A 27,500-nucleotide genomic window follows, 5' to 3' on the forward strand; every position below is an offset into this window, starting at 1 on the left:
AAATAATGTAAATATTAGGACAAGAACTGATGAATAATATAAGCTCTAAAGTTTTCACTATGTTTTTGGGTGAAAAAAGTCAAATTCCATCATGAAAATGTTTACATCTACGAACTGTACTTGAACACAACATAAACAAATATGAACAATCTGAAAATTCTGAAGAAAAACAAGCGTAATTTTAACAATGGTACACCTCAGTTTATCATTTATACATTATACATTGTTTAGATGGTTGGTTTAATTGTTGTTTGTTTAGTTTGTTTAGTTTTTGGTTTAGTTGGTTTAGTTGTTAGTTGTTTTTTTGTTTAGTTGTTTGTTGTTTATTTGTTCAGTTGTTGGTTTTTTATTTGTTTAGTTGGTTGTTTATTTGTTTAGTTGTTGGTTGTTTATTTGTTGGTGGTTTAGTTGTTTGTTTAGTTTTTGGTTGTTTAGTTGGTTGTTTATTTGTTTAGTCATTTTTTGTTTAGGTATCGGTTGTTTAGTTGTTTGTTTAGTTTTTGGTTGTTTAGTTAGTTTATTTGTTTAGTTGTTGTTTGTTTAATTGCTAATTGTTGTTTATTTAGTTATTTTTTTGTTTAGTTGTCGGTTGTTTATTTGTTGTTTGTTTATTTGTTGTTTAGTTTTTGGTTGTTGAGTTGTTTATTTGTTTAGTCGTTTAGCTGTTGGTTGTTGTGTGTTTAGTTGTTGGTTGTTTATTTGTGTAGTCATTGTTTGTTTAGTTGTTGGTTGTTTATTTGTTTGTTTATTTGTTGTTTGTTTAGTTGTTGGTTCCAGCTGTCCAGTGCACCATCAGAGGCCGTCTCCACATTTCCACTGAACCTCCTGCAGTCTGAGTCGTAGTTCGTTAGTTGTGCTTCATTAGCCAGTGTAGTGATGCTGGCAGTCATCAGAACGCTAATTGCTAACCAGGTTATTGTTGACATGTTGTGGTTGTTTGTTGTTTTGCTTGTGTGGCCGGTGAACACACTCTTCCCCTGCCCCTTCAGCCCCTTCAGGGTAAAGTCAAACAGCCCAGATCAGTTTTAATCCCTCTTAATGCACTGGCTCATAATCTAGTCATTAGGTGAGTTGAACTAAGCCGTCCCACTGAACTGCAGCTGATTATTAAACACACACACGCACGCACACACACACACACACACACACACACACACACACACACACACACACACACACACAGGATCTGCTGTCAGTGCTGTGTGGGTTTAAATAAGACAGCATCCTGTCTAAATACAGAGGAATCAGCCTATTAATACTGATGAGACAGGATACACAGAGGCAGGGATGGACCAGGAGGACGGGCTGCACACACGGACCCTAACCCAGGATGGACCAGGAGGAGGGGCTGCGCACACGGACCCTAACCCAGGATGGACCAGGAGGAGGGGCTGCGCACACGGACCCTAACCCAGGATGGACCAGGAGGACGGGCTGCACACACGGACCCTAACCCAGGATGGACCAGGAGGAGGGGCTGCGCACACGGACCCTAACCCAGGATGGACCAGGAGGAGGGGCTGCGCACACGGACCCTAACCCAGGATGGACCAGGAGGAGGGGCTGCGCACACGGACCCTCACCCAGGATGGACCAGGAGGAGGGGCTGCGCACACGGACCCTAACCCAGGATGGACCCACTGCATCTGTGGACACACATTTATTCACATTTATTCACGGACCACCACAGACCACCATGTCTGGACCATTATGTCTGGAGTATCTGGAATACATAATCTTTATGTCCAGCTGTGTGATTTTTCTCATTTGTTCATAAATCACTCTCTCTAGCTAAACCAAGAGATTATTGAAAATGTAGTAACAACAGCAACAACAACAACAACAACAACAACAATATTTTTATTAACAGTTCAGTTGCAGCAATTTCAGTTCAAAAAATACAAAGTTCCAAATCCTTTTTCTTCCATAACTTTATACAGCTGAGGCACTTTCTTAAAATACAGGGGTTGGACAAAATAATGGAAACACCTTCTATGATGCCACAATGTTAGGTGTTTCTATTATTTTGTCCAACCCCTGTAAATGTGTAGTATGTGTTATAAAACATATTCCAAGCTTTGAAACAAGGCGCAAAAGAGCAACAATAAGTTCACGACTGGAACAGACACATGATAGTTACCCATGATGCATTTGGACGTTACATCACCCAACTGTGATGGCACAGGGCTTAACTCCGCCCCCTCTCCTGAACTGTCACTGATGTTCAGTTGACAAAATGTACTAAGTTAATTAGACAAGCATTTTAGAGGTAGTACTTTTAAGTTGAATTTTTGTGTTCCAGCAGGTGAAGTAAACAGTTGTATTTGTACCAGGATGATATGAAATGTGTTTGTAGGTACAGTTCACGGTAAAAATAAATAAATAAATAAAAATGGTAATATTCCAGCAGCAGGGGTGCCAAAAAATACTGTAAAATAACAGAAAATAACCATCTCATAAAAATAAGGTAATTTTCCATAATTAAAATACAGTTTTTGCCCTAACTTTACATGTGATTTTGCTTTTTTTTTTTTTTTTTGACTTTTTAATGGTTAATAAAGAATATTTACATGTATTAAAACAATCCAATTCCCTATAAATATATATATATAAATAATTTTAAGTGAAACTCAGTTGTCCAATCCACTGATAAAAACTGTATTTGGACAGTTTATCAGTGCTTATACATGTTACACATTCACAAAAATACATTTATTCAACATTTTGTTGTGAAACCTCCTGTAATTACACAAGATATTTGTAAGTGAACAAACAAGTCTGGTTCAACTGACAGAACAAATACTTCTGTTACTGTTAACTGTCAGCAGTTTTATCTGGTTTTATTTATTTTTTTTACAGTATTAAACTTTAAATTAACAGTTTAATCTCATAAATAGAAAAGAAATATTTGTGAAATTACGATACATTTGCAAATATATTTTAACTGTATTTTTCTGTGAAAAAAGAAAACATTTCTTTTAAAAAATGGAAATTTTATGGTTATTCACAGTTCCAGTTTTTCATTTTATTTTCCATTTGACATGTAAAATCCCAGTCTGTTTTTGTCATTTCATTGATATTTTCCTGTATCTTCAAAATACAGGAAAAATCTGCACATTAAACAGAGAAAATTCTGTTAAATTACAGATTTTTTTTTTTTTCAGTGTTCAGTGAAGGGGATAGAACATGAGGTTAAAGTACTATCAGATTCACTTTGAACACTGACACTGACACTGGAAAAACCAAGAAAATGAACCAGACACAATGACAGCATCTGTAAGGAGCAACACAGACACAGAAGAAGAGGAGGAGGGGGGAGGGCGGGGGGATGAATCCTCCCCTCTGACCGACGCAGCGGCCCAAAACCAAACACTGATGGTTATTGATCTGCACGTCTTCAGCTGCTAAAATTAAGAGTCAGGGTCGCGGGCTGAGGAGAGGCGACGCTTTAACAAGAGCAGCACGGCTAAATGAAACCCAGAGAGGACGGCGCTGGTCCGTGTGTTCAGTCCAGTCCTGTGATCCGTCTGATGAGTGCAGCTTCACCTGGTTTCAGCCCCGGGTCCCTGTGTTCTGTTCAATGAAACTGACACTGGTACAGAAGGGGCAATTAGGACGGAACAGCGCCGTGGAACTCCTTATAGTCATTTCAGCGCCACAGCGGTATTTTACACATGCTCGGAACAATGCGTCTACGCAACCTAAACAGGCAATCTGAAAGCCCCGGAGAAATTAAAACTTTTCCAAATGCTTGGAGGACGGCAGTAATGGGTAGAACAGGAGAGGAGCTCCTGGAGGAACACTTGGAATAGAGTTTGCATTTGTATTTACCAGAAGAGCACGGATCAGAGGGTAGAGAACAAACAGACATACAGCAGAACCCATGAAGGAGAACCCATAAAGGAGAACCCATATAGCAGAACCCATAAAGGAGAACCCACTAAGCAAAACCCATAAAAGAGAACCCATACAGCAGAACCCATAAAGGAGAACCCATACAGCAGAACCCATAAAGGAGAACCCACAAAGCAAAACCCATAAAAGAGAACCCATACAGCAGAACCCATAAAAGAGAACCCATACAACAGAACCCATAAAGGAGAACCCACAAAGCAAAACCCATAAAAGAGAACCCATACAGCAGAACGCGTAAAAGAGAACCCATACAGCAGAACCCATAAAAGAGAACCCACAAAGCAGAACCCATAAAGCAGAACCATATGGAAATGAATAACACTTTTTTGTATACCTTTTGCCATTGTTATAAAGTGATTCTGATGTGATGCAGTTGTAAAAATGTAGACTCTACTCAAAAAAACAAAAGTCATAGTAGCACAAGTCGAGTACTTTTAATTTTACTGAAGGTGTTCATCTGTATTCTCAGTTGCAAAGAAAGCCTTCACTTGACAGTTGATTTTTGCATCAAACAAAAATGACAAATATCACTGTTGTCTTGTGTCATTTCTTTGTGGATCTGTAAATGCACTGAAGCTTTGGTTTCTTCTCCACATATTCTGTACATACGACTGCTCAAAAGCTTCTTAAACAGTCACCAGTTTGAGGAACAGTATAAGGGTAACTGTTGGCCCCAGACAGTTTGGCTTTTTCTTTTTCTGTCCTAAAATGGCTCTGTAGATTACAGAGGTTTGCCGAACTATGTTCTAGAACAGGGCTGTCAAACTCATGTTAGTTCAGTTCCACATTCAGCTATATTTAATCTGCAGTGCGCTGGACCAGTAAAATAATAACAGAATAATATAGAAATAATGTCAACTCCAAACTTTTCTCTATGTTTTAGAGTGAAAAAAGTAAATGTACATTATGAACAGGTTTACATCTACAAACTATCCTTTCAGAAGATGTGAATAACATGAACAAACTGAAACAATAAGTGTAATTTTAACACTATTCTGCCTCAGTTTATCATTTCCACATGTACATTAGAACGTACAGATCACAGTGGATCTACAAACATACAAAACATTTAAGAACAGACAGAATATTGGTAAAATTGTGCTGACTTCTCTTAAGACATTTCAGGTTGTTCATATTTGTTCAGGTTATTCACATTTTTTTTTGCAAAATTATACTTTGTTTTAGTGTAAATACATGAAAGTATTTACATTTACAAAGACAAATATTTGCAGTTGTCATTATTTATGTTATTATGAAAGTATTTTAGTGGTCCTGCCCACTGCAGATTGAATTGTTCTGAATGTGGAACCTGAACTAAAAGGATTGTTAATATCTTCAGTGTAATTTTTGCATTTCACAAATTCATCCTGTGGGCCAGACTGGACCCTTTGGTGGGCCAGATTTGGCCCCCGGGCCGCATGTTTGACACCTGTGTTCTAGAAGGTATGAATTCAGAATGTTTGTGTTCCTGTTACTTTGATGGGATCCAGGTAAACAGTTCGACTCAAACTGAACTGAGAACAGCCCTAACGTTCAGTGCTTCCCTGGAGAACAGAGTGAACCCTGCTGCTGCTGCTGGTTCTGGGGTTTGTCTTCAGATCCGTTCTGTCTTTGAGCCACTAAATACGCCTTAAATTGCATTCATAATGGTCTTAAAAGGGACTTAAAACATCTTAAAATCCGAGTTGCTGAAACAGCAGAAGCCCTGGCCACACATTAACTGTGTTCAAAGGGAACTCCTTTAATAAGAGTTAGTGTTTCAGCTCAGAAAAAGCCCAGCCAGTCAAAATAAAGCAGGTGCAGTTCTACAGCATGACTTCATTACCAAACGCCGCCAGCCTCTGCACCTGTTATCCTGGACATAAAATGTATTTTCTATGCTGCATACTTTGCACAGAGGCCACATTATTCGGGTGGGGGGCTGGTCCAGCTAACCCCAGCCAGCGTCCACGTCTGTTTCACAGCCTGCCCCCCCCTCAGTGATGGATGGACATACTTTACACTCAGTGCACTTATAAATAACGGATGTTTCATCATGCTCCATTCAAACTACACAGCTCACACATGAACACTGCTGTGTGAACGTGAAGGGCGTTTCAGAGCACAAACAGCCAACAGATAGCATTTATCAGGATATCATTTGTGTAAAATAACATTTGATCCAATAAGGCAGGGCTCTCAAACTCATGTTCTTTCAGGTTCTACATTCAGCCCGATTTGATCTGCAGTGGGCCAGACCAATAAATAATAACAGAATAACCTATAGGGCTGTGTATTGGCAAGAATCTGGTGAAACGATACAAATCACGATACTGGGATCACGATACAATAGATCATGATACTGTTAAAAAGGCAATTTTTGTTTGTTTCTTTTTTTAAAATGATTATTTCCTTGAAGAATTGAATTACACCAGAAATCTGCACAAATACTAAACATATTTTTATTTGATCCCAACAGGATCTAATGTTATATCCCAAAATTTAACTGTGTTAAAACCTAAATTCTGTTTTACAGACATTACAGTTTCAGATCCTGTTCAAATGTTCAGATTCTATTAGTTCAGAACTAACATCAGAACAGGATTTTAGTTCAATCCCAACAAAGGAACAAACATTATTGAATAAAACTGTGTTAAATGATAATAAATACGATATAAACAATAAAGAAAAATAAAAAACAAAAATGAACCTCCACAATATCTGCATTTGAATAAATACCTAGAAACATCTATACAGTACTTTTTAATATTGATACAGTATTGTGAAATGAAATATCATGATATATTGCAGAACTGATATTTCTAACAGCCCTAACTCCAAATTTTTTAGTGCAAAAAAATAACATTAAATGATGAAACTTTGTCTATCCAAAACAAAAAAAGATGTGAATAACTGGGAAAAAATTACATTTCTGAAGAAAAATCGGTACAATTTGATCAGTATTCTGCCTCGACTTATGATTTCTACATGTGCGTTACAGATCAGATCTACCAAGACACCAAACAGGCAGAATGTTGTTAAAATTACACTTGTTTTTCTTTAGACATTTCAGGTTGTTCATATTTGTTCAGGTTATTGACATTTTATTGTTAAAGGATATTAGAATTTAATGTTCTTTGCAATAAATCAAAGAGAAAAAAAAATGGTGTTGCCATTATTTAGAGGCATATTATCATATGATTTTTCTCACATTAAACTAAGAAGAAAATTTGGAATCATTGTTTCTTGGTTTTTATGCTGTTATTAGGGATGTAACCATATGAAAACTTCATATCACGGTTATTGTGTCCAAAATTATCACGGTTATCATTATTATCGTGGTATTGTTGAAATTGTGCTCAAAATGTTCAAAAGGTACTAATACACACACTGAAATAATTTAACCAAGTTGTATTTTGAAAAAACAAACAAACAAACTAAACCAAATAAAATAACAGTCCCAATGTACCTTCTGTTACAGAAACATTCCAATATTAACCCTTAGTGGTCTGAGCCTATTTTGTCCATTTTTCAGTCCTATTGATTTTCCCTTTATATACTATATAAACAAATGTTTACTATACCCATGTTTGGGAAGATAATGAATGGATGTTTGGGATCTGTTTTTCTATCTCATCTGCCTATTATTTTTTCACTTTAACCTACTATATCAACACAAAAGGAGAAAAAACACAAAAATAAAAAATCCCATTTGAAATATGTATATACTTTATTTCATAAATAACACACAGATGTTTAACGAACCTTTTCAAAGACTTTAAAAGGGAATATTGGTTCCAAATATTAGGTATAGAAAATTAAATTTGTATTAACTTAAAACTGTACTCAAATATTTGACATAAAAGCAGATTTTTACATAGGCGTTTTCTCTGGAAAAGTGCAGTAATCAAACACAGTTATCATGATAATTAGAATTTAAACGGTAATACTAACCGTCTGCAATTTTACTGCGGTTTATCATTATACCGGTAATCGTTACATCCCTAGATGTTATTTTTGAGTTTATTGCCCTTGACTGTTAATATCTTCAGGGTAATTTTTGCATTTTTGCACTTTGTAAATTTATCTCCTGGGCCAGATTGGAACCTTTGGTGGACTGGTTTTGGCCTCCGGGCCGCATGTTTGACACCTGCACAATAAGGTCCTTAACCTCCTCAGACCCAGGAAATGTCAACAAAGTACCAGCTTTTTTTCTTTTTATTAAATAAGTGTCTATATTGGAAACATCATGATGCAACAGTTTTTCCAGATGCAGTTTTTAAAGTGTTTATGGAATGTCCTCTGTGGTGGAAAGTTTTCTTTTTTTTTTTTTTTTTGTATGAAGTTGTGAAACTGTTGTTCACAAATGTGGACAGAAAACCCATCGCTGGGTCTGAGGAGGTTAAACCTTTCTTCAGATGACACGCCATGCACTAAACTGAACGCATCTACTGTGAACCGTTGCATTTCATTGGGATGCACGAGTGTTTGCTTGTGGCGTCCCGGCGAGGTGCCCTTCAGACGAGGCAGCCTCGTATTATCGCCTCTATTTCCAGAAAAACAAACAGTGCAGAGTAAGACGCACAATTTCCATCGTCTCCTTGGACCACGTCGCCCCCCGTCCTAATGTCAGTGTGTCTCCGTTAAGATGCAGGGGTGGGAAGGGAAGGGGGTGGGGGGGTGGTATTTGATAGGTTCTGGGGGGTGATGAGGACTGGAGGACTGGAGGTGGGTCCAGTGAAGGGTTAAGCTGCAGATGTCATCCATTTGGAAAGATAAAGCAGCTCCTCACATGTTTGGATTTCACACTTCTCTGATGTCCGTCTACAACTGCACAGTCTGAGGATTCGGGGTTAGGGTTAGTGAAGGAGGCAGCATGAAAGAACCATCCACACACTTTCACAGTAACAGCACGTCATGGGTATTTTCATCCTTGGATGATGAGATTAGTACGAACTGATGCTTACTCATGACGGTAACTGCAGGGTAAACCGGTCTTTTATATGGACTTACATCAGTGGTCCCAACCTTTTTTGGCTCCTGACCCCATTTTAACATCACAAATTTCTGGCAACCCCCGACATTCAAAACGGACACTTTTTTTTTTTGCTAAAATTAATTTGTTTTTGATCATGTAATAGTTTGCTATACTATGTTGCAAATAAACGTTAATGTTAGAGGACATTTAGTCTGTATAATGTCTGTTATTGTGGACAGAGGCAGTAAATCCAGGTGTAGATTACTGCACAAAGGGAGAATGTGATTTTCCTTGGTCAGGGTCTGTCCAGTCAGTCCAGCTGTGATTTACAAGGAGGACAATTAATACTGAACAAACAAGAACTGAAACTATGAATTATGAAAGAGCTGCAGCATCTGAAACTGACCACAGTGAACATCTGACACAGAAACAGAAGCACAGTGCTGCAGTTTCAGCTTCAGTTTGTCATGTCTTTTATGGATTGGGATTGTCTCTCTCAACTCACCATATATTTTTATTCGTAAGTTTTTTCTATTTTTATCAATTACTAGAAATTTCAGGCAACTTCATTTGAATTCCAGGCGACCTCAAGGTTGAAAAACACTGACTTAAATGGACCGACGTAAGCCTCTGGTTCAGAGGTGGAATGTCCTCAGGGTCTCTGAAACCAAATGTGATGTATAAAGGTTTACTGTGTCATATTTAGTGACATGGGGTGGTAATGTTGTAGGAGAAGCACCTCATCCCATGTCTGACCTTCCCGTATCGTGGCCAAAGGCAGTCCTGACCAGGGGCGATTTCTCATAGACTGCAAGGGAAGCCCGGCTTCCCCTAAAATTATGAAAATTAAATGGTTAAATATATTCAGTTGTGTTGGCATTTTATTGACTACAAATGTGTTAGAACACGTTCATCTCACAGATGAGTTCGTTCAGAATCAGCTTTATCACAAATCAACAGACTGGCTGTTGTTCACTTCTCCGTTCCCGTGTCTGTGTTTTCTCCTCCATCTCTGCTCAGTGCATTTGTCCGTAGACTGTGTCCGTCTCTGGGCTTCAGTGGGACTGAGTAGAACTGTTTTTTTCATTACCTCAAAACTGGACGGTAATTGGATAAATGCCACGATGTTGTCCCGCCCCCGGACGCCGGGCGTCTCTGGGGGTGAATGGAGCTGTGGGCGGAGCTCGGCCGGGCCGGACGCCAGAATCCCACGTGCTGATTGGAGGATCAGTCGAAAGGCTGAATCCCGTTTGATTGACAGCTGTTTTCAGACCTGCTCCTTCACTGACACAGTTCAGTTTAATACCGTCACACATTCTGCTGTGAAATCACAGAAACCACTACCAAAGTACTGGTTCCTTTCTTGCACTGTGAATAAAACACACTCATTGGACTTCCTTGTTTCAATTTAAGATAATTTCAGCGTTTTCTTGTTTCAGTTCCATAATTTAATCATTTCTTGTTCAGTTTAATATGGTTTTGTAGATAGTTAAATCAATCAAACTGTCAGCTAGGTCGCAGTGAAAGGAGCATCTGTAGTTTAAAAAGGCTGAAGTCTGACACCCACAATGCACTGGGCCAAGGCTGTCTGAGCAGACCAGCTCTGCTGGACATTCAGAGGACACTGGTCCAGTCCTGGAAAAGACGCCTACTGGTACGATAAGGACACTGAGCATTTTCTTAAAAAGGAACGGAGGGCCGAATGTATGTTTAAATAACTTGACAATTTTTTTTTTATTTTTATTTTTTGATGTAAGCCGATAATGAGCTTCCCCTGTCTGAAAGATGAGCAGCCGCCACTGGTCCTGACCTTCCCCTATGGTGGCCAGAGGCAGTCCTGTCAAAGCTGATGCTTTTGAGTGAAGGGTACATGAGCTGGTGTCTTCCACTCAGACATAGAAGGAAATAATCATGCACCTTAAAGCTCTACCATATGATGTGTCATTTTAACACTTTTCTTTTGTCATCTTCAAATGCTCCTAATAAGCATGTGTCGAACTAAAATGGAAAAGAAATCCACCAGGTATTGAAACTCAAAAATGTTTAATTCTCATATATTGCTCATATTTCTGATAAAATTCTGACCAATCATTTTATTCAGTCTGAATGAAATAATTGGTCAAGCCTGGCTGAGCCTCCTGTCAATCATCCATTACTGCCGTCCCCCCCATCCGATATGTGTCCCTCTGAATCTGACACTTCACTGGTTCTGCTCCTCCTGTCACTGACCACAGTCTACTGACACTGACCACAGTCTACTGACCACTGACCACAGTCTACTGACACTGACCACAGTCTACTGACCACTGACCACAGTCTACTGACACTGACCACAGTCTACTGACCACTGACCACAGTCTGCTGTCACTGACCACAATCTACTGTCACTGACCACAGTCTACTGACCACTGACCAGTCTACTGACCACTGACCACAGTCTACTGACCACTGACCACAGTCTACTGACCACTGACCACAGTCTGCTGTCACTGACCACAGTCTACTGACCACTGACCACAGTCTACTGACCACTGACCACAGTCTACTGTCACTGACCATAGTCTACTGACCACTGACCACAGTCTACTGTCACTGACCATAGTCTGCTATCACTGACCATAGTCTACTGACCACTGACCACAGTCTACTGACCACTGACCACAGTCTACTGTCTAGGATGTGAATGGATAGAACTCAAATGCACATGAAGGAAAAAACAGATTTATGAACAGAAACAACTGAGGGGAACAAACAGGAGTCTGATGAATGAAGGATGGAGATGAAAGTAGTCTGGTGGACTGGACTGAACAGACAGGTCAAAGGTCAGCTTTTATGACCACAGGACTCATACACATACATTTACTTGGTGTCACGCACTGTAGGATGAGAAATGTCTGGACTATGAAACCTCAGATGTCCATGGAAAATTTGCGGAGGCTGCGCGTTCACAGTGTGTGCGCCCATCGCCTGGACAGTGAAGACCCTGACCCAGCGCTGCACAGACCACATCCTCAAATACAGACCACACCCTTAAATACAGACCACACCCTCAAATACAGGGTCTACTGATGCAACAGGAGCCCTGGCAGGTGGATGATGTGTCTGATTACTGAGGGAGGGGTCCACAGACACGCCAAAGCGGACCGGACCTCCACCTCCACCTCCACATCAGGTGAGAGGAGGAGGAGCATCAGAGCTCAGGCAGGGGGAAGTGGGCGGGGCTTTGGAGGGAGGAGGGTTGTTCGTGTACAAACTTTTACTAAGTGCTGTGAGAAATGCCACATCAGTAGGTAGAGCTTTAAAGATGGATGTCACCAGGACAAAAAGGAGAAGAGGGTTAGGGTTAGGGCTGAAGATGGAGGGTCAGGGTTAGAGCAGGGGTGTCAAACTCATTTTAGTTCAGGGGCCACATACAGCCTAACATGATCTAAAGTGGGCTGGACCAGTAAAATAATATAAATAATAGGATAAGAGCTTAGAAATAATATCAACTCCATGTTTTTGAGTGAAAAAAGTCAAATTCCGTAATTAAAATTTTTACATCTACGAACCGTACTTGAACATAACATGAACAAATATGAACAACCTGAAAATTCTTTTTTAAAAAAAGTGCAATTTTAATAAAATTAAACCTCAGTTTTATCCTTTATACATGTGCATCCCAACTTACAGATCACAGTGGATCTACAAATATACAAAACATTTGATAACAGACAGAATATTGTTAAAATACTACATACTTCTCTTAAGACATTTCAGGTTGTTCATATTTTTTGTGAAAATCCAGTCTGTAAATGTAAACATTTTTGTGTAATTTTACTTTTTTGACACTAAAACAAAAAGAAAAAATTTGCTTTTTTCATTATTTATAGGTTATCATGATAGTATTTTACTGGTCTGACCCACTTTAAATTGAATATCCTTGATTGTTGATATCTTCAGTGTAATTTTTAAATTCACAAATTCATCCCAGGGGCCGGATTGGACCCTTTGGTGGGCCAGATTTGGCCCCCGGGCTGCGTGTTGGATATTACATCTTATTCTGTTACTCTAAACCAATGCCTGCATCATACCTGAAAAAAAAAAAAAAACTCCAACTAGCCTTAAAGTAAATCAGAGGTAAAGCGTGTCAGTTTGAATCTAAGTGGAGTCCAAAGGCGAACAGAGTGAGTGAGTCCAGACCACAGTAATGAGCCTGTGTGTGTGTGCGTGTGTGCGTGTGTGTGCGTGTGTGTGTGTGCGTGTGTGTGTGCGCGTGTGTGTGTGTGTGTGTGTGTGTGTGTGTGTGTGTGCGTGTGTGTGTGAATCCAGCAGAGACACTGGTACAGAACTGTTGTGTTTCTGTTCACTCTGAGGTTTGTCCAATCTCTCATACCCACAGGAATGCCATTAGTGAGGAGTTGAAGGAGTGCAGCAGGTGAAACAAATAAGGACTACACCCCCCCCCCCCCCAAGCTTTGGGCCCAGTCTGTTTTCCCTCTCTGCAGTATTACACGTTTGTCTTCTTCTTTTCCTTCTCATTCGTGTGTGTGTGTGTGTGTGTGTGTGTATGTAGGGTGCAATTTGTCAAAAACACAAAGGGGGGGGTGTTTGTTTGTTTCTTTTTTTAGTCGGAGCCGGGGGGGGGGGGGGGGGGGTGTCCATAACTAACGTAACTTATGCTGGCGTGAAACGAAAGTGAAACTTTACATACGTTCAACATCCAACTCATGGGTTCTGTTCCTCTGTTATACAGCATGAGACAGACAGACAGACAGACAGACAGACAGACAGACAGACAGACAGACAGACAGACAGACAGACAGAGCTAGTGTCAGTGTTTTAGAACTACCGTAGTTCATGGGGCCAAATACTAACATCTCTTTCCTCGTTGTTGTCTTTCACCTGAACCTGAACTGATCCAAACTGGACTGGACTGATGGTGGAGGGTCTTCAGTCTCTTCCTTCCAAGTTCACATCATATTTTTTTTTTTTTTTTTAATTTTATATCAGCTGCTATTTCGTATTTCGGGTCAATGTACGCTCCTTCAATATGTCCGTGTGGAACTTGCGTAGATTTAAAGTTCTGCATCGAACGATGTCTTTAGTTACTTTTTGTTTTTCTCAGACTGTGCCGTTTGGGTTCAGCTGTGTACCGAACCAAACAGGTGTGAACTGAAACGGTTCGGTTTGGTATGTGGACCGTTACAGGCCTAATAAATAAATAAATAAATAAATAAATACACTTAAATATTGTATACATCAGTTTCCTGCCAACGTGCCTCATATTTAGTGCTTAGTCAGCATATTACTGTGTTAATCAGCAACATGTGTTCCAGTAAAATCTGCTTTTGGTTATTTTATTTGGCAGAACTGATAGAGAATATCTGCTAAACATAAGGAAGCCTCTTTGGTTGTTTGGAACTTTGGACTTTGATAACATTAAACAAAAGGTGGTAGCGGAGTCTAGTGTCTTTGGTTCCGGTATTTACCTGGAAGTCCAGTCCAAAGTCAGACTCACGTTCCACACATTTCTGAACTACTTCCTCTAGTTTGTATTTTACACATTTAAATTACATTCTTTGGACATTTTCCAATGTGTTCTTGCTTTTAATGATGAAGAACTTGCAGTTTAGTCTGAGAAGCGTCTGTGGGCTGAACGTACAGATGCTGGTGCTTTGTGTTGGAGTCTCCACGTTGAACCATGTTTTCGTAGTCAGCGGGTGTTGTTTGTATTCTGTGTCCTGATCTTCAGTTTGTGCTTTTTCTGCTGTTGTCTGGACAGTAAGGCACCGCTCACATCCATCTCCTGTGTTCTAAGCCTTTTCTGCTCCACTGCCAATAGATGTGCATGTGTTAAAGATGGGCGCTGAGCCGGCCTCATCCCGGGGTGCTCTCCTGGGGGCAAAGGTTCAGCCCCCGCTCCCTTCTCCGTTGTTTGGCTGGGGGGTCATTTGGAGAGGTAATCCACACATGGCTTGATGCTCTCAGTCGGGCTGTGAGCAGAGACTTGGGCCTGGTTTGTGGTAAAGGTGGATAGGATTAGGCTGCTGGTGAATCGTAATGGTCTCATTTCTCTCTCTCTCTCTTTTTTTTTTTTCTTATACCAATTAAGCTGAACTGGAGTTGGACTTGTATGCGCTCTTTAATCAGGACTTGTACCCAGAAAACTAGCCCTTATAGATGGCAACCTGCACGGCTGGCTGAGCTGCTTTAATCCCTCCTCTTTCATTTTTTTGCGCTGGTCAATGTCAGCAGGAGGTCAACCTGGTTAGACAGTGATTGCCTCACCACGGTGGCGGGTGTCGTTATTTATTTCACTCCACTCCACAGGCCGGGAGATTGAGTCGGAGTACAGAGCCGTATTTAGTTTTTATTTAAGAAGATTGGCGTTGGCCACTGGCGAAGCGCCGCGGTTGGCCCCGGCGTTCACCGATGGCCGGACAGATCAATACAACACAATTGAGTTTTCCAATCTGAGGTCTTTGGGAAGGCGGCGGCGGCACTTACAGGGTGATCGCCTCTGATGAAGTCTTCATCAGGGTCTATTGACAGATTCATTTGAGCACCTCCTTCCACCCACACTGTAAAGTAAGGGGACACTAAACCCGCTTTAAAAGTTTTCTGACAGCTGATGGACAGATCAAGCCAGCAGACACCTCTGCAGTCCAGGGTCTTTTTTTTTTTTAATCTGTATTTGGTTTAATTCATGATTAAGGAATGTAATGATATGAAAATTTCATATTACGGTTATTGTGACCAAAATTATCATGATTATCATTATTATCATGGTATTGTTGAAATTGTGCTCAAAATGTTACACACACTGAAATAATTTAACCAAGTTGTATTTTGAAAAATAAAATAAAATACAATAATTGTCACAATGTCCCTTCTGCTGCAGAAACATTCCAATATTAACCCTTAGTGGTCTGAGTCTATTTTGTCTGTTTTTCAGTCCTTTTGATTTGGCCTTTATATACTATAGAAACAAATGTTTACTATACCCATGTTTGGGATCTGTTTTTTCAGCACAACTTCATCTATGTCATCTGCTGATTTTTTTTTTCACTTTAACCTACTATAAAAACACAAAAGGCCAGGAATCCCCAAAAAAATATAAAATTCGATTTGAAAAATGTATATAATTTATTGCATAAATAACACACAGATGCTTAACGAACCTTTTCACAGACTTTAAAAGTGAATATTGGTTCCAAATATTAGGTATAGAAAATCAAAATTGTAATAAATTAAAACTATACTCATATATTTGACATAAAGCAGATCTTTACATAGGGTTTTTTCTCTAATAGTGCGGTAATCAAACACGGTTATCATAATAATTAGAATTTAAACGGTAATACTAACCGTCTGTAATTTTTTCACAGTTTATTGTTATACCGGTAATTGTTACATGCCTATTTATAATTCTATGTTTTTTGCTGTTCTCAGCACAGTCGCCACAATGAAACGCTGACACTCCAAGTGTCTTCAAACCCACCGGACGATTAAACTCAACATTTATGAACCAAAAATACATGTGATTTTCACATTTCTAGATGTATGAATGGGTTGTTAATGTGATGCCTAAATATTCAGTTAAAAAAGGCTTTAATGCATAAAAAAACCCTAGATAGTCTCATGTACTCACTTAGTTTCCTAAAAGCATTTGTAATTTTTCTATTTGAACCTGCTGACATCTTAGCCTGGCAGATGCAGGTTTCTATCTAAATACACTGCACTTTAAAAAAAAAAAAAATTGTTAAAAAATAATACAAATAAAAAACTGCAAATGTATGTGCGCATCAACATTCTCCTCATGGTTTAAAGGTTATCCCATTGTTATGTGGTATTTCATATAATATCATCCTAAATGACACTACTGTAGTTATTTGGACTCATAGTCCCATTCACATGGCTGGGCCATCCCATAATATGTCATATGATCTGCTGGTCTGAAGGATTGTGTAGACCAGGGTAGGCAACCTGCAGCTCCAGGGCCACATGTGGCTCTTGGGCCCTTTTCCAGTGGCTCAATGTGGCTATGTCAAAAAGCAAAAGGAAATGAAAGACACTTATTTTATTTTATTTTATTTTTACATATTTTGTTATTATTGTTGCAACCATAAAGTGATTATGATGATACGCAGTTGTAAAAATGTAGACTATACTCCAAATGTTTTTGTTTTTTAAATAGTAGTAGTAAAAGTAGATTACTTTTTAATTTTAAGGCACTGAAGGTATTCTTCTGTATTCTTTATTTTATTCAAATTTTTATTCAAAACAGTCTCCAAACATATTACACAGGACATCATTAATACAAAGTACACTGTTATCTCTCTTTTTTTTTTTTTTTAAGAAAAATGGGTTAATATTCATCTGTATTCTTCATTGCAGAGAAAGTCTTCACATACCAGTTGACTTTTGAATGAAAATAGTGACAAATATCACTGTTTTCTTTAGTTCTGTAATTTCTTTGTGATTCTGTAAATGCACTGAAACTTTAATTTATTCTCTGCAAATTCTGTACAAACTAACCATAAAGAGCTTCTTAAACAGTTACCATTTTGAGGAAAGATACCCTTATGGGTATCTTTTGGCTCCAGACAGACTTGTTTTTCTGTTTCTGTCCTAAAATGGCTCTTTAGATTGCAAAGGTTGTCGACCCCTGGTCTAGATTGTGTCACTAACATAGTGAATACTAGTGCTGTCAGTGATCCTCTGCTTATCCATGGACCTCCACTGCATTATGTTATTGCACTAACCAGTGGGTTTGGAGCATTCATATGATAATTCCAAGTTAGTCAGTTTACTTCAGTGTTTCAGCTTCTGACCAACTGAAACTGAGTGAAATTAAGTGAAACTGAACACACTTCGACCGTCCGACCCAGCTCCTGTTCCTCTGTTATACTGTCTGGTGTCATGTTTATATCAGGGTAGAGACTGCGATCTGGTAGGATCGGCGATTCTACCAGTAGAGACTCCGATCGTAGTCTCTACTGGTAGAAACTCCGATCCTGCCAGTAGAAACTCCGATTGGGTTCGGGTTAGGGTTAGGGTCAGAGACTCTGATCGGAGTTTCTACTGGTAGAGACTACGATCGGAGTCTCTACTGGTAGAATCGCCGATCCTACCAGATCGCAGTTTCTACCCTGACATTCACACCGCTTTTCAGCCCCACAGCCTCAGAATAAAGTGTTAGGTTTTTTTGCAGAATGTATATAAAGGAACCCCTGCACATGGGTTCTGCTGGGGTCCACTCTGCCTCCACAGTGTTTGTGTTCTTCACATATTCTGCATGTATTCATTTAGTACACCTCCATATTGTATCAAAGGCCCCGAACACAAACAGTTCAGTAAAAAAACAAGTGCACCATTACACCCCTAGTGTGTGTGTGTGTGTGTGTGTGTGTGTGTGTGTGTATATATATATATATATATATATATATATATATATATATATATATATATATATATATATATATATATATATGCACACACACACACACACACACATATGTGTGTGTGTGTGTTTGTGCTTGCATGTGTTTGTGTTTGCGTGTGTGTGTGTGTGTGTGTGACACAGAAGGCGTTGACACATTGTTGGAACTCTAACCTCCTTCATCTTAGACCTGATCTCTTAGATGTCATCAGAGTCCATTTGTGCAGAAGGAAATCTTCCATTTTCCTGTTCATGTCTGTCTGTATGAATATGTTTCTGATTATTAAACATTGGTATTGGTCGACTTTTAACTGTGTCAGTTCCATTCCACAGTGCTACCAGCGTTGGTGTTGAACACTAACAGATCACAGCCCAGTTAAACCCCCTGAATGAAGCTGAATCCAGCAGGTCTACTTTTGGACCCAGGGCCCACAGGTGACCTGGATAAAGGCCACTGTGTCATTTTCCAAATTATTTCATATTTGATTTCTAAACAGGCCTGAGGGCTGTTGGATGTGCCCCCCCCACTGCAGAGCGGTCCCATGTGTGCTGCTCCTGCTGTCTTTTCATGTGTGTGCTGTTGTTTCTTCTTAAAGCCTTAATCCTGCTGGTATGGCTGCTTCAGACTCTCCTCTGCTTCCACAGTGGGACTGCGTGACTCCTCTCATTTTGGCTGTTGTTGTTTTACCTGTTTTGTATTTTTGCTGCCCCCCCCTCTAAAGCTCCTTCTCTGAATCCTCCAGAGTCTCTTGAAGTCCCCGTGGATCAGAAGGAGGTGGTTTCTGACTGCAGTTCAGTCCATGTTGGTGTGCAGCTGCCTTTCATTAGCTCCTGTGGCTGAAGCTGATGTTTAAGGCTGGGCTCAGAGCTCACATTTACCCCCACACCTCAGTGGGGTCACTGCATTTACATTCACACACAAGCTGTCTTCATCAGTCACTGAATGAACAGGTGGACAGGTGTCCTATGGACACAGTGGGTGGTGTCCTATGGACACAGTGGGTGGTGTCCTATGGACACAGTGGGTGGTGTCCTATGGACACAGTGGGTGGTGTCCTATGGACGCAGTGGACAGGTGTCCTATGGACACAGTGGACAGGTGTCCTATGGACACAGTGGGTGGTGTCCTATGGACACAGTGGACAGGTGTCCTATGGACGCAGTGGACAGGTGTCCTATGGACGCAGTGGACAGGTGTCCTATGGACGCAGTGGGTGGTGTCCTATGGACACAGTGGGTGGTGTCCTATGGACGCAGTGGACAGGTGTCCTATGGACACAGTGGACAGGTGTCCTATGGACACAGTGGGTGGTGTCCTATGGACGCAGTGGACAGGTGTCCTATGGACACAGTGGACAGGTGTCCTATGGACACAGTGGACAGGTGTCCTATGGACACAGTGGGTGGTGTCCTATGGACGCAGTGGACAGGTGTCCTATGGACACAGTGGACAGGTGTCCTATGGACACAGTGGACAGGTGTCCTATGGACGCAGTGGACAGGTGTCCTATGGACACAGTGGACAGGTGTCCTATGGACACAGTGGACAGGTGTCCTATGGACACAGTGGGTGGTGTCCTATGGACACAGTGGACAGGTGTCCTATGGACGCAGTGGACAGGTGTCCTATGGACGCAGTGGACGGTGTCCTATGGACACAGTGGGTGGTGTCCTATGGACACAGTGGACAGGTGTCCTATGGACGCAGTGGACAGGTGTCCTTGGATAATAAACCAGCAGTCACACAGTTAATGGACTGTACTAGGGCATTAACAGAAAAGACGGTCTGTCGACGCGTCACCATCTGTGGTACAAGTCGGGTTAGGGTAAGGTAACCTTAACCCTAACTCTTTAGAGCAGGGCTGTCAAACTCAGTTTGGTTCAGTTCTGTATTCAGCCCAGTTTGATCTGCAGTGGGCCAGACCAGTAAAACAATGACTTAATAACCTATAAATAATGACAAATCCAAGTTTTTCTTTTTGTTTTAGTACAAAAAACCCCAATTAAATTATGAAAATATGTACATTTTACAAAAAAGACGTGAATAACCTGAAAAAACAGAAATTTCATTTGAAAAATTAGTACAATTTCAACAATATTATGCCTTGACTTATTATTTCTACATGTACATTTACACATAGTGTTCAATAAACATTGCGTGACAGGCAGAATATTGTTAACATTTTGTAATTTGGAACTAAAATTTGAACAATTTCTATAATATTCTATCTGTTATTATTATTAACACAACTCCAGATCCCAGTGGATCCATAAATGCACCCAACATTTAGGAACAGGCAGAATATTGTTCAAACTGCACATTTCAGGTTGTTCATCTTTGTTTTTATTTATGTATTTATTTGCATTTTATTGTGAAAAAATAGTTTTGTAAATGTAAATATTTTCACAGTGTAATGTTATTTATTTCACTTAAATTTTTTCCACATAATTTTTCACACAGTAAATTTGTGGTTGTCATTATTTCTGGGTTATTGTGTTGTTCTTTTGACTGTAGATCACATTGGTCTGTATGTGGAACCTGAACCAAAAGGATTTGGACAACCTGGGCTGTTCAGGTTCATTTCTGCACTTTCATCCTGTGCCATCACCGTCTCCAATCTTGTGTCTTTTGTAACTGCTTTGAGTCGTCTTTTATCTTTTACAGTATTTGTGTCTGGTACACAATCTTCTTCTCTTCACATCTCAAATAACATTTTTCTTCAGCTTTTAATCAGGATTTTTAAACTTAAATTGAATACTGATAATTACTATGAATTTCACCCAAACAAACTGCACATGTCTGTTAGGGTTAGGGTCACATGTCCATGACTGAAGGACGGGTGTTGTTACCAAAGGTTTGATTAAATTTAATTCTCAGTTAATGAGCAGAACAGTGTGATTTTCATTGTGTTTGTCTTTTTTAATATCGTTAATAAGACTCTCACTCATAATTGAATAGCATTCATTGGTTTATTATTAAATACATTGACTACCAGTATGTTTTTTGTTGTTTTATGTTGACTGACAGGTTTTTGTGTGTCTTTTCCAGAGCTGTCAGACATTGAGCCCAACGTTTTCCTGAGGCCTTTTCTAGAAGTGGTGCGCTCTGAGGACACCACTGGACCAATCACAGGCCTCGCCCTCACCTCTGTCAACAAGTTCCTGTCCTACGGCCTCATAGGTACAAAACACCCGCACTGACAGTCACTACACTGCAGATGCATTTCTACAAACCATCATGCATTCTCTCATGTCCATCATTTTTTATGTTGAGGTGTTTGATCTGGTCTTAATGCATTCATGGGTTTTTTTCATGGCTTGTTTTGGTTTAAATCATGATACATCTCTAGTCATGTCCTACGGATACAATCAAACATTCACAACATGACGCAATGACGCAGCCCAGAGAAACCAGTGCCTAACAAATATCCCAGATCTAACATCCGGGTCAGGGTTAAGGTTAGGGTCAGGGTCATTTTGACACCAGATTAAAGTCAGGGTTAGGGTTAGGGTGGTTTAATTGGACCCTTGTTTCTAGTGTTAGGGTTAGGGTGGTTTAATTGGACCCTTGTTTCTAGTGTTAGGGTTAGGGTGGTTTAATTGGACCCTTGTTTCTAGTGTTAGGGTGGTTTAATTGGACCCTTGTTTCTAGTGTTAGGGTTAGGGTGGTTTAATTAGACCCTTCTTTTCAGTGTTAGGGTTAGGGTCATATAATTGGACCCTTTTTTGCAGTGATAGGGTTAGGGTTAGGGTCATGTAATTGGACTAGGGCTGCTCGATTATAGAAAAAAAAATAATCACGATTATTTTAGCAATAATTGAAATCACGATTATTAAAAACGATTATTTGATAACCTTAAAGTTGTTTATTTTTTTCTTGCAAAACAATGTAAAATATACTCTTTAAACATAAATAAAGCTTTTAACCACTAAAACAAAGTATTTTCCAGCTAACATCCACCAGCTCTAAGGGTTGGCGAGAATTTGGCTGGAAAAACCTCATTCGCTTCTTTATTACACCAAATATTAAAAGCAAACAACTGGGAAAACATCAGCAATGTTGGAGAGGATGTGGACACATGAATGCCAATCACTCGCATATCTTCTGGACATGTGTAAAAATGCAAATGTTTTGGAATCATACTTTTCAGACAATGGAGAATATTTTAAATTATAAAATTCCAATGGACCCCCAGACTATCTACCTTGGTCTAATACCTGATGACATAATTAAAAGAGAAGACATTTACCTATTTAAAATTTTAATTCTTGCCTGTAAAAAGGTAGTCACAAGGAACTGGTTAAAAAGTGACCCTCTACGACTACAACAATGGCTGGACGTTATAGAAGAAATATACTTCATGGAAAAATTAACATTTCAACTGAGGATTAAGATGGGAACTTTTAAGCGAAGATGGGAGAAATGGATCATATTCAAGGACAGAAACTCATGATATCAGATTGAGTATGGAAAAACTGTCGAATGTATAAGGAACAATATCCCCCTTGTTTTATTGTGTGGGTTTCCACCCCCAATTTTTTTTTTTTTTCTTTTTTTTTTGTTATTTAGCATTGTTAATGCACTGTAAAAGTGATTCAAAACATTAAAATAAAGAGTATAAAAAAAAAAAAAAAGTATTTTCACTTTTGTACGAAACAAAAAAATCTTTGAAATCAAATAAGTGTACTGTAAATTCAAGTATGTTTCCTTTCGTAAACAAATAGTGCACTGGAATTAAACTGCTATAGACTTGCCATAGAACTGTAGCAATAAAAAAAAAAACCTCATGTAAAGTGCAAATTATAAATTCAAGTATGTTCAATGTAGTATGAAACAGTAAATTCAGTGGCGTGCTGTGAGGTTTCAGTTCAGGCCTTCTGTATACATCAGCCATCTACAGGGTGTCCTATAAGTCTCCATACATAGGAGACATAACACATATGGTTCTAACATGTATTTCTTTGTATTTCTTCTTTATAGTTCTTCAGCAGTGGAGGACACTCATTGAAATGTGTTCCCGACAAAATGGCAGTCATATAGAGCATATTATAGAAATAAAAATGGTTTATGTCAAGAAACGTTTCTTTTTCCTGTGTATGCAGACTTCTGGGACACCCTATAGAATACGTACGTTAGGGTTATACGGGTTAGGGTTAGGTTAATACGGGAGTTGCAGCGTAAAGAGATTCGGAGACTGAAGATTGCATTGCGGACGAAGTTGTTTTTATGCGTTTTAGTTTTTCATAAGATAAAGAATATGATAAAGGTGGTGGTGGTTAAACTTCAGATGGTTACAAAGGTTTGTTGTGTTAGCGGTCGGTGCGGACACAACTACCAAACACTTTTTGCACGTGATGTGTTTTTGCTCTCCGTCTTCTTCATCAAACCCAAAGTGATTCCATACAATTGAATTTGACTTGTCTTTTTTGTTTACCAAGCACTTCTGCTGGGATTCTCCTGCTGTTTGTCCAGACCGCTAGGTCCAACTGTCCTCTTGGGGTGGACCTGCCGGCTAGCAGGCAGCAGTAGCTTAGAGGGGGGCGGGGCTGAGCAGCTCATGGGAGCTTGCGTGCGCGTGAATTAAAACAACTCCAAATTAATAATCGTTTTTTCTCGATTACATAATTTTTGTAATCGTTGCGTGTAATCGAAATCGTAATTGAATTTCGATTAATTGCACAGCCCTAAATTGGACCCTTCTTTTCAGTGTTAGGGTCCTTTAATTAGACCCTTGTTTTCAGTGTGCTGCTGTTGCTCCTCATCAGCTCATTGGTGGAATGTGTGGAATGGTCTTTCCTCTTCACTGCTGGACTCCGTTCAGGACCTCCAGTCCAGTCCAGTCCTCATTAGCCTCATCACTCAAACATGGCCCAGTGTGTTCCAGTTGTGTTGTTCAGTATGAAATGAGCGTGCATCACCAGATGTTCGTCTAAATAACAGAGGCTGGGTGGATGTTACATTACTGTCAAAACAGCTGCAGCCATCGCTAAACTAAATAAGAGCCTACGATTACAGAAACAAGGTTTGGGAATGTACTTTCCACTGGACTGTCATAAAGTGAGCACCACACTATAAAACTGAACACTTCACGGGTGAGGTTTAGGACCCTCCCACATGAATGACATTTGTGAAGGGGCTAAATATCATCAAATGAGCAAAAAACCTCTGCACATTTAACACAAATGGAGTCAAATGTCATGTATTCTTGGATTTTGGTTTTAGAAAAATGATCAGCACATGATCGATTTAAACTGTTACATGAGGTTTCATCCAGACCAAAGTTATTAGGTTATTGTTGCAGTTTCCTTTTTTTTTTTGTTTTTTACATGCAAACAAACCCAAGAACAAGAACACCAACCTTCTCTATTAACAAAAACGAAGAAAGCAAAAACAAAACAAAAAAAAAAAAAAGGGGCTTGAAAGGTTCACATTTAGTATATCGATGCATTATGTGCAAGGTTATTATCGTTAACGAGAACTAACAAAATGACGAAAACTAGAATTGTAAACACATTTTCGTTCACTGAAATAAATAAAAACTATAATTAAAAGAAAAAAACAATAACTAACTGAAACTGTATTGTGTGTTTTTAAAACTAACTAAAACGGATAAAAAGTATGGATAAAATTCCCTTTGTTTTCATCTTTGTCAATGTCGGATTGATACGAAATCGATTTCTTTGTCTCTCAGTTTTCTGTGCTGTCTCCATACGACACTTTTTGCTCCGTCACTTGTGTTCACTTGTGGTTTCCAGTCGTCTTCTGGTCCCCACTCTACCTGGAAACATGGAGACTAAAGCAGCAGAGTCCTGTCTGGGATTGATTTGAATAGGAGCACAGAGAAGAAGAGAAAAGAGACCACTGAACTACAACTGAACTACAACTGAACTACAACTGAACTACAACTGAACTACAACTGAACTACAACTGAACTACAACTGAACTACAACTAAGCATTTAGAAAAAAATGAAAAGAAGCACCTGTAGAAGCACCTGTTAACAGACCAAAGGCATATGTTCTCCTAAGGTCTCGGGTGGAGAACTTAATCCAACCTCCTGCATTCTCCCCACATTGTCAAAGCCTACATTGTGCTCCAGAGTGTTTTAGTGCAGTTTCTACTGTACTAACTCTTATTTCTGTAGTTGCAGTTTGGGTTAGGGTTGCCTGTTTTGGATTAGGGTTAGGGTTGCCTGTTTTGGATTAGGGTTAGGGTTGCCTGTTTTGGATTAGGGTTAGGGTTGCCTGTTTTGGATTAGGGTTAGGGTTGCCTGTTTGGAGCCGGTCCTTGGGCCTGATGTCACACTGTGGAAAGCACATCTGAAGTTCAGTCAAACAGTGGTCGCCCTTAGACCTGTTTCCATATGGACGTTCTTTGGTCTCATCCTGTAGGTACAGAGGGTAAACAGCTGAACCCTAACCCTAAACCTAGGGCTGTGCAATTAATCGAAATTCAATTACGATTTCGATTATTACACGCAACGATTACAAAAATTATGTAATCGAGAAAAAACGATTATTAATTTTGAGTTGTTTTAATTCACGCGCACACAAGCTACCATGAGCTGCTCAGCCCCGCCCCCCTCTAAGCTACTGCTGCCTGCTAGCCGGCAGGTCCACCCCAAGAGGAAAGTTGTACCTAGTGGTCTGGACAAACGGCAGGAGAATCCCAGCAGAAGTGCTTGGTAAACAAAAAAGAAAAGTCAAATTCAATTGTATGGAATCACTTTGGGTTTGATGAAGAAGACGGAGAGCAAAAACACATCACGTGCAAAAAGTGTTTCGTAGTTGTGTCCGCCCCGACCGGTAACACAACAAATCTTTGTAACCATCTAAAGTTTAACCACCGCCACCTTTATCATAATCTTATGAAAAACTAAAACGCATAAAAACAACTTCGTCCGCAATGCAATCTTCAGTCTCCGAATCTCTTTACGCTGCAACTCCCGTATTAACCTAACCCGTATAACCCAAACGTGCGTATTCCAGATGGCTGATGTATACAGAAGGCCTGAACTGAAACCTCACGGCACGCCACTGAATTTACTGTTTCATACTACACTGAACATACTTGAATTTATAATTTGCACTTTACGTGTTTTTTTTTTTTTTTATTGCTACAGTTCTATGGCAAGTCTATAGCAGTTTAATAACAGTGCACTATTTATTTACAAAAGGAAACATACTTGAATTTACAGTACACTTATTTGCATTCAAAGATTTTTTTGTTTCGTACAAAAGTGAACATACTTTGTTTCAGTGGTTAAAAGCTTTATTTATGTTTAAAGAGTATATTTTACATTGTTTTGCAAGAAAAAAAATAAACAACCTTAAGGTTAACAAATAATCCTTTTTAATAATCATGATTTCAATTATTGCTAAAATAATCGCGATTATTTTTTTTTTCTATAATCAAGCAGCCCTACCTAAACCTGTATCAGCTGTAAAGGGTGTGTGCTCATATTTAGTGAAAATGAATGGAGTCGACATCAGAGGGAAACAGAAAGTCCAACAGACACACAGTTCATGTTGGTCTGGTCAGGTACTGCCATCTCCTGGTTTGGAAAGACATAGAGGAGGCAAGAAGGAACACATGGAGTTTGTATAATAAATATATATATGCTGTATATGTGCATTATTATAATGATCATACAGTTTATCATTCATATCATTTTAGCAGTGTGTTTTTATATACATATAAATATTAGTCCATGTGTTTTTATATCCCTGTAAATATAAGCCCAAGCCCCATCTATCCCCATGGACTTCATTTAAAAAGGCAGATCTTCTAGTTTTTGTGGTTCAAACACCTAAACTACTATTACACATGGAACCCTGAAACTAAAATGAGACAATGATGACTGAAGAAATGATTACATACAAGTGTTGAACACAGTTTTATTTTCCCACAGTCACTTCACTCCACAGATTTACACCCTTCACTCAGATACAACGTTAGTTCTTACCAGAACAAATCTGATGGAATGAGTTGAATGGATGTGCTCCAGCCCTTCCCATGAGTCCAACACTGCACAGAGGGTTAGGGTCAGGGGTTAGGGTCATGGGTTAGGGTCAGGGGTTAGGGTCATGGGTTATGGGTTAGGGTCAGGGGTTAGGGTCATGGGTTATGGATTAGGGTTAGCTTTTTCTGTTTGAATGTGGTCGGATTGTTGAGCTGCAGAAACGAGGCCTGTGGGAATTCACC

General features: G+C 39.5%; 1 protein-coding gene across 1 annotated transcript in view; it reads left to right on the plus strand.

Moving 5' to 3' along the window:
• gbf1 (golgi brefeldin A resistant guanine nucleotide exchange factor 1) overlaps positions 1-27,500 on the plus strand; it is a 130,636-nt gene that overhangs the window by 38,130 nt on the left and 65,006 nt on the right. The window contains exon 4 of the mRNA XM_030156528.1: positions 21,346-21,477. Within this exon, the coding sequence (XP_030012388.1) occupies positions 21,346-21,477 (132 nt within the window). The remainder of the gene's footprint in view (positions 1-21,345; positions 21,478-27,500) is intronic.

Source organism: Sphaeramia orbicularis, chromosome 15, assembly GCF_902148855.1.
Source record: "Sphaeramia orbicularis chromosome 15, fSphaOr1.1, whole genome shotgun sequence".
NCBI lineage: Eukaryota > Metazoa > Chordata > Actinopteri > Kurtiformes > Apogonidae > Sphaeramia > Sphaeramia orbicularis.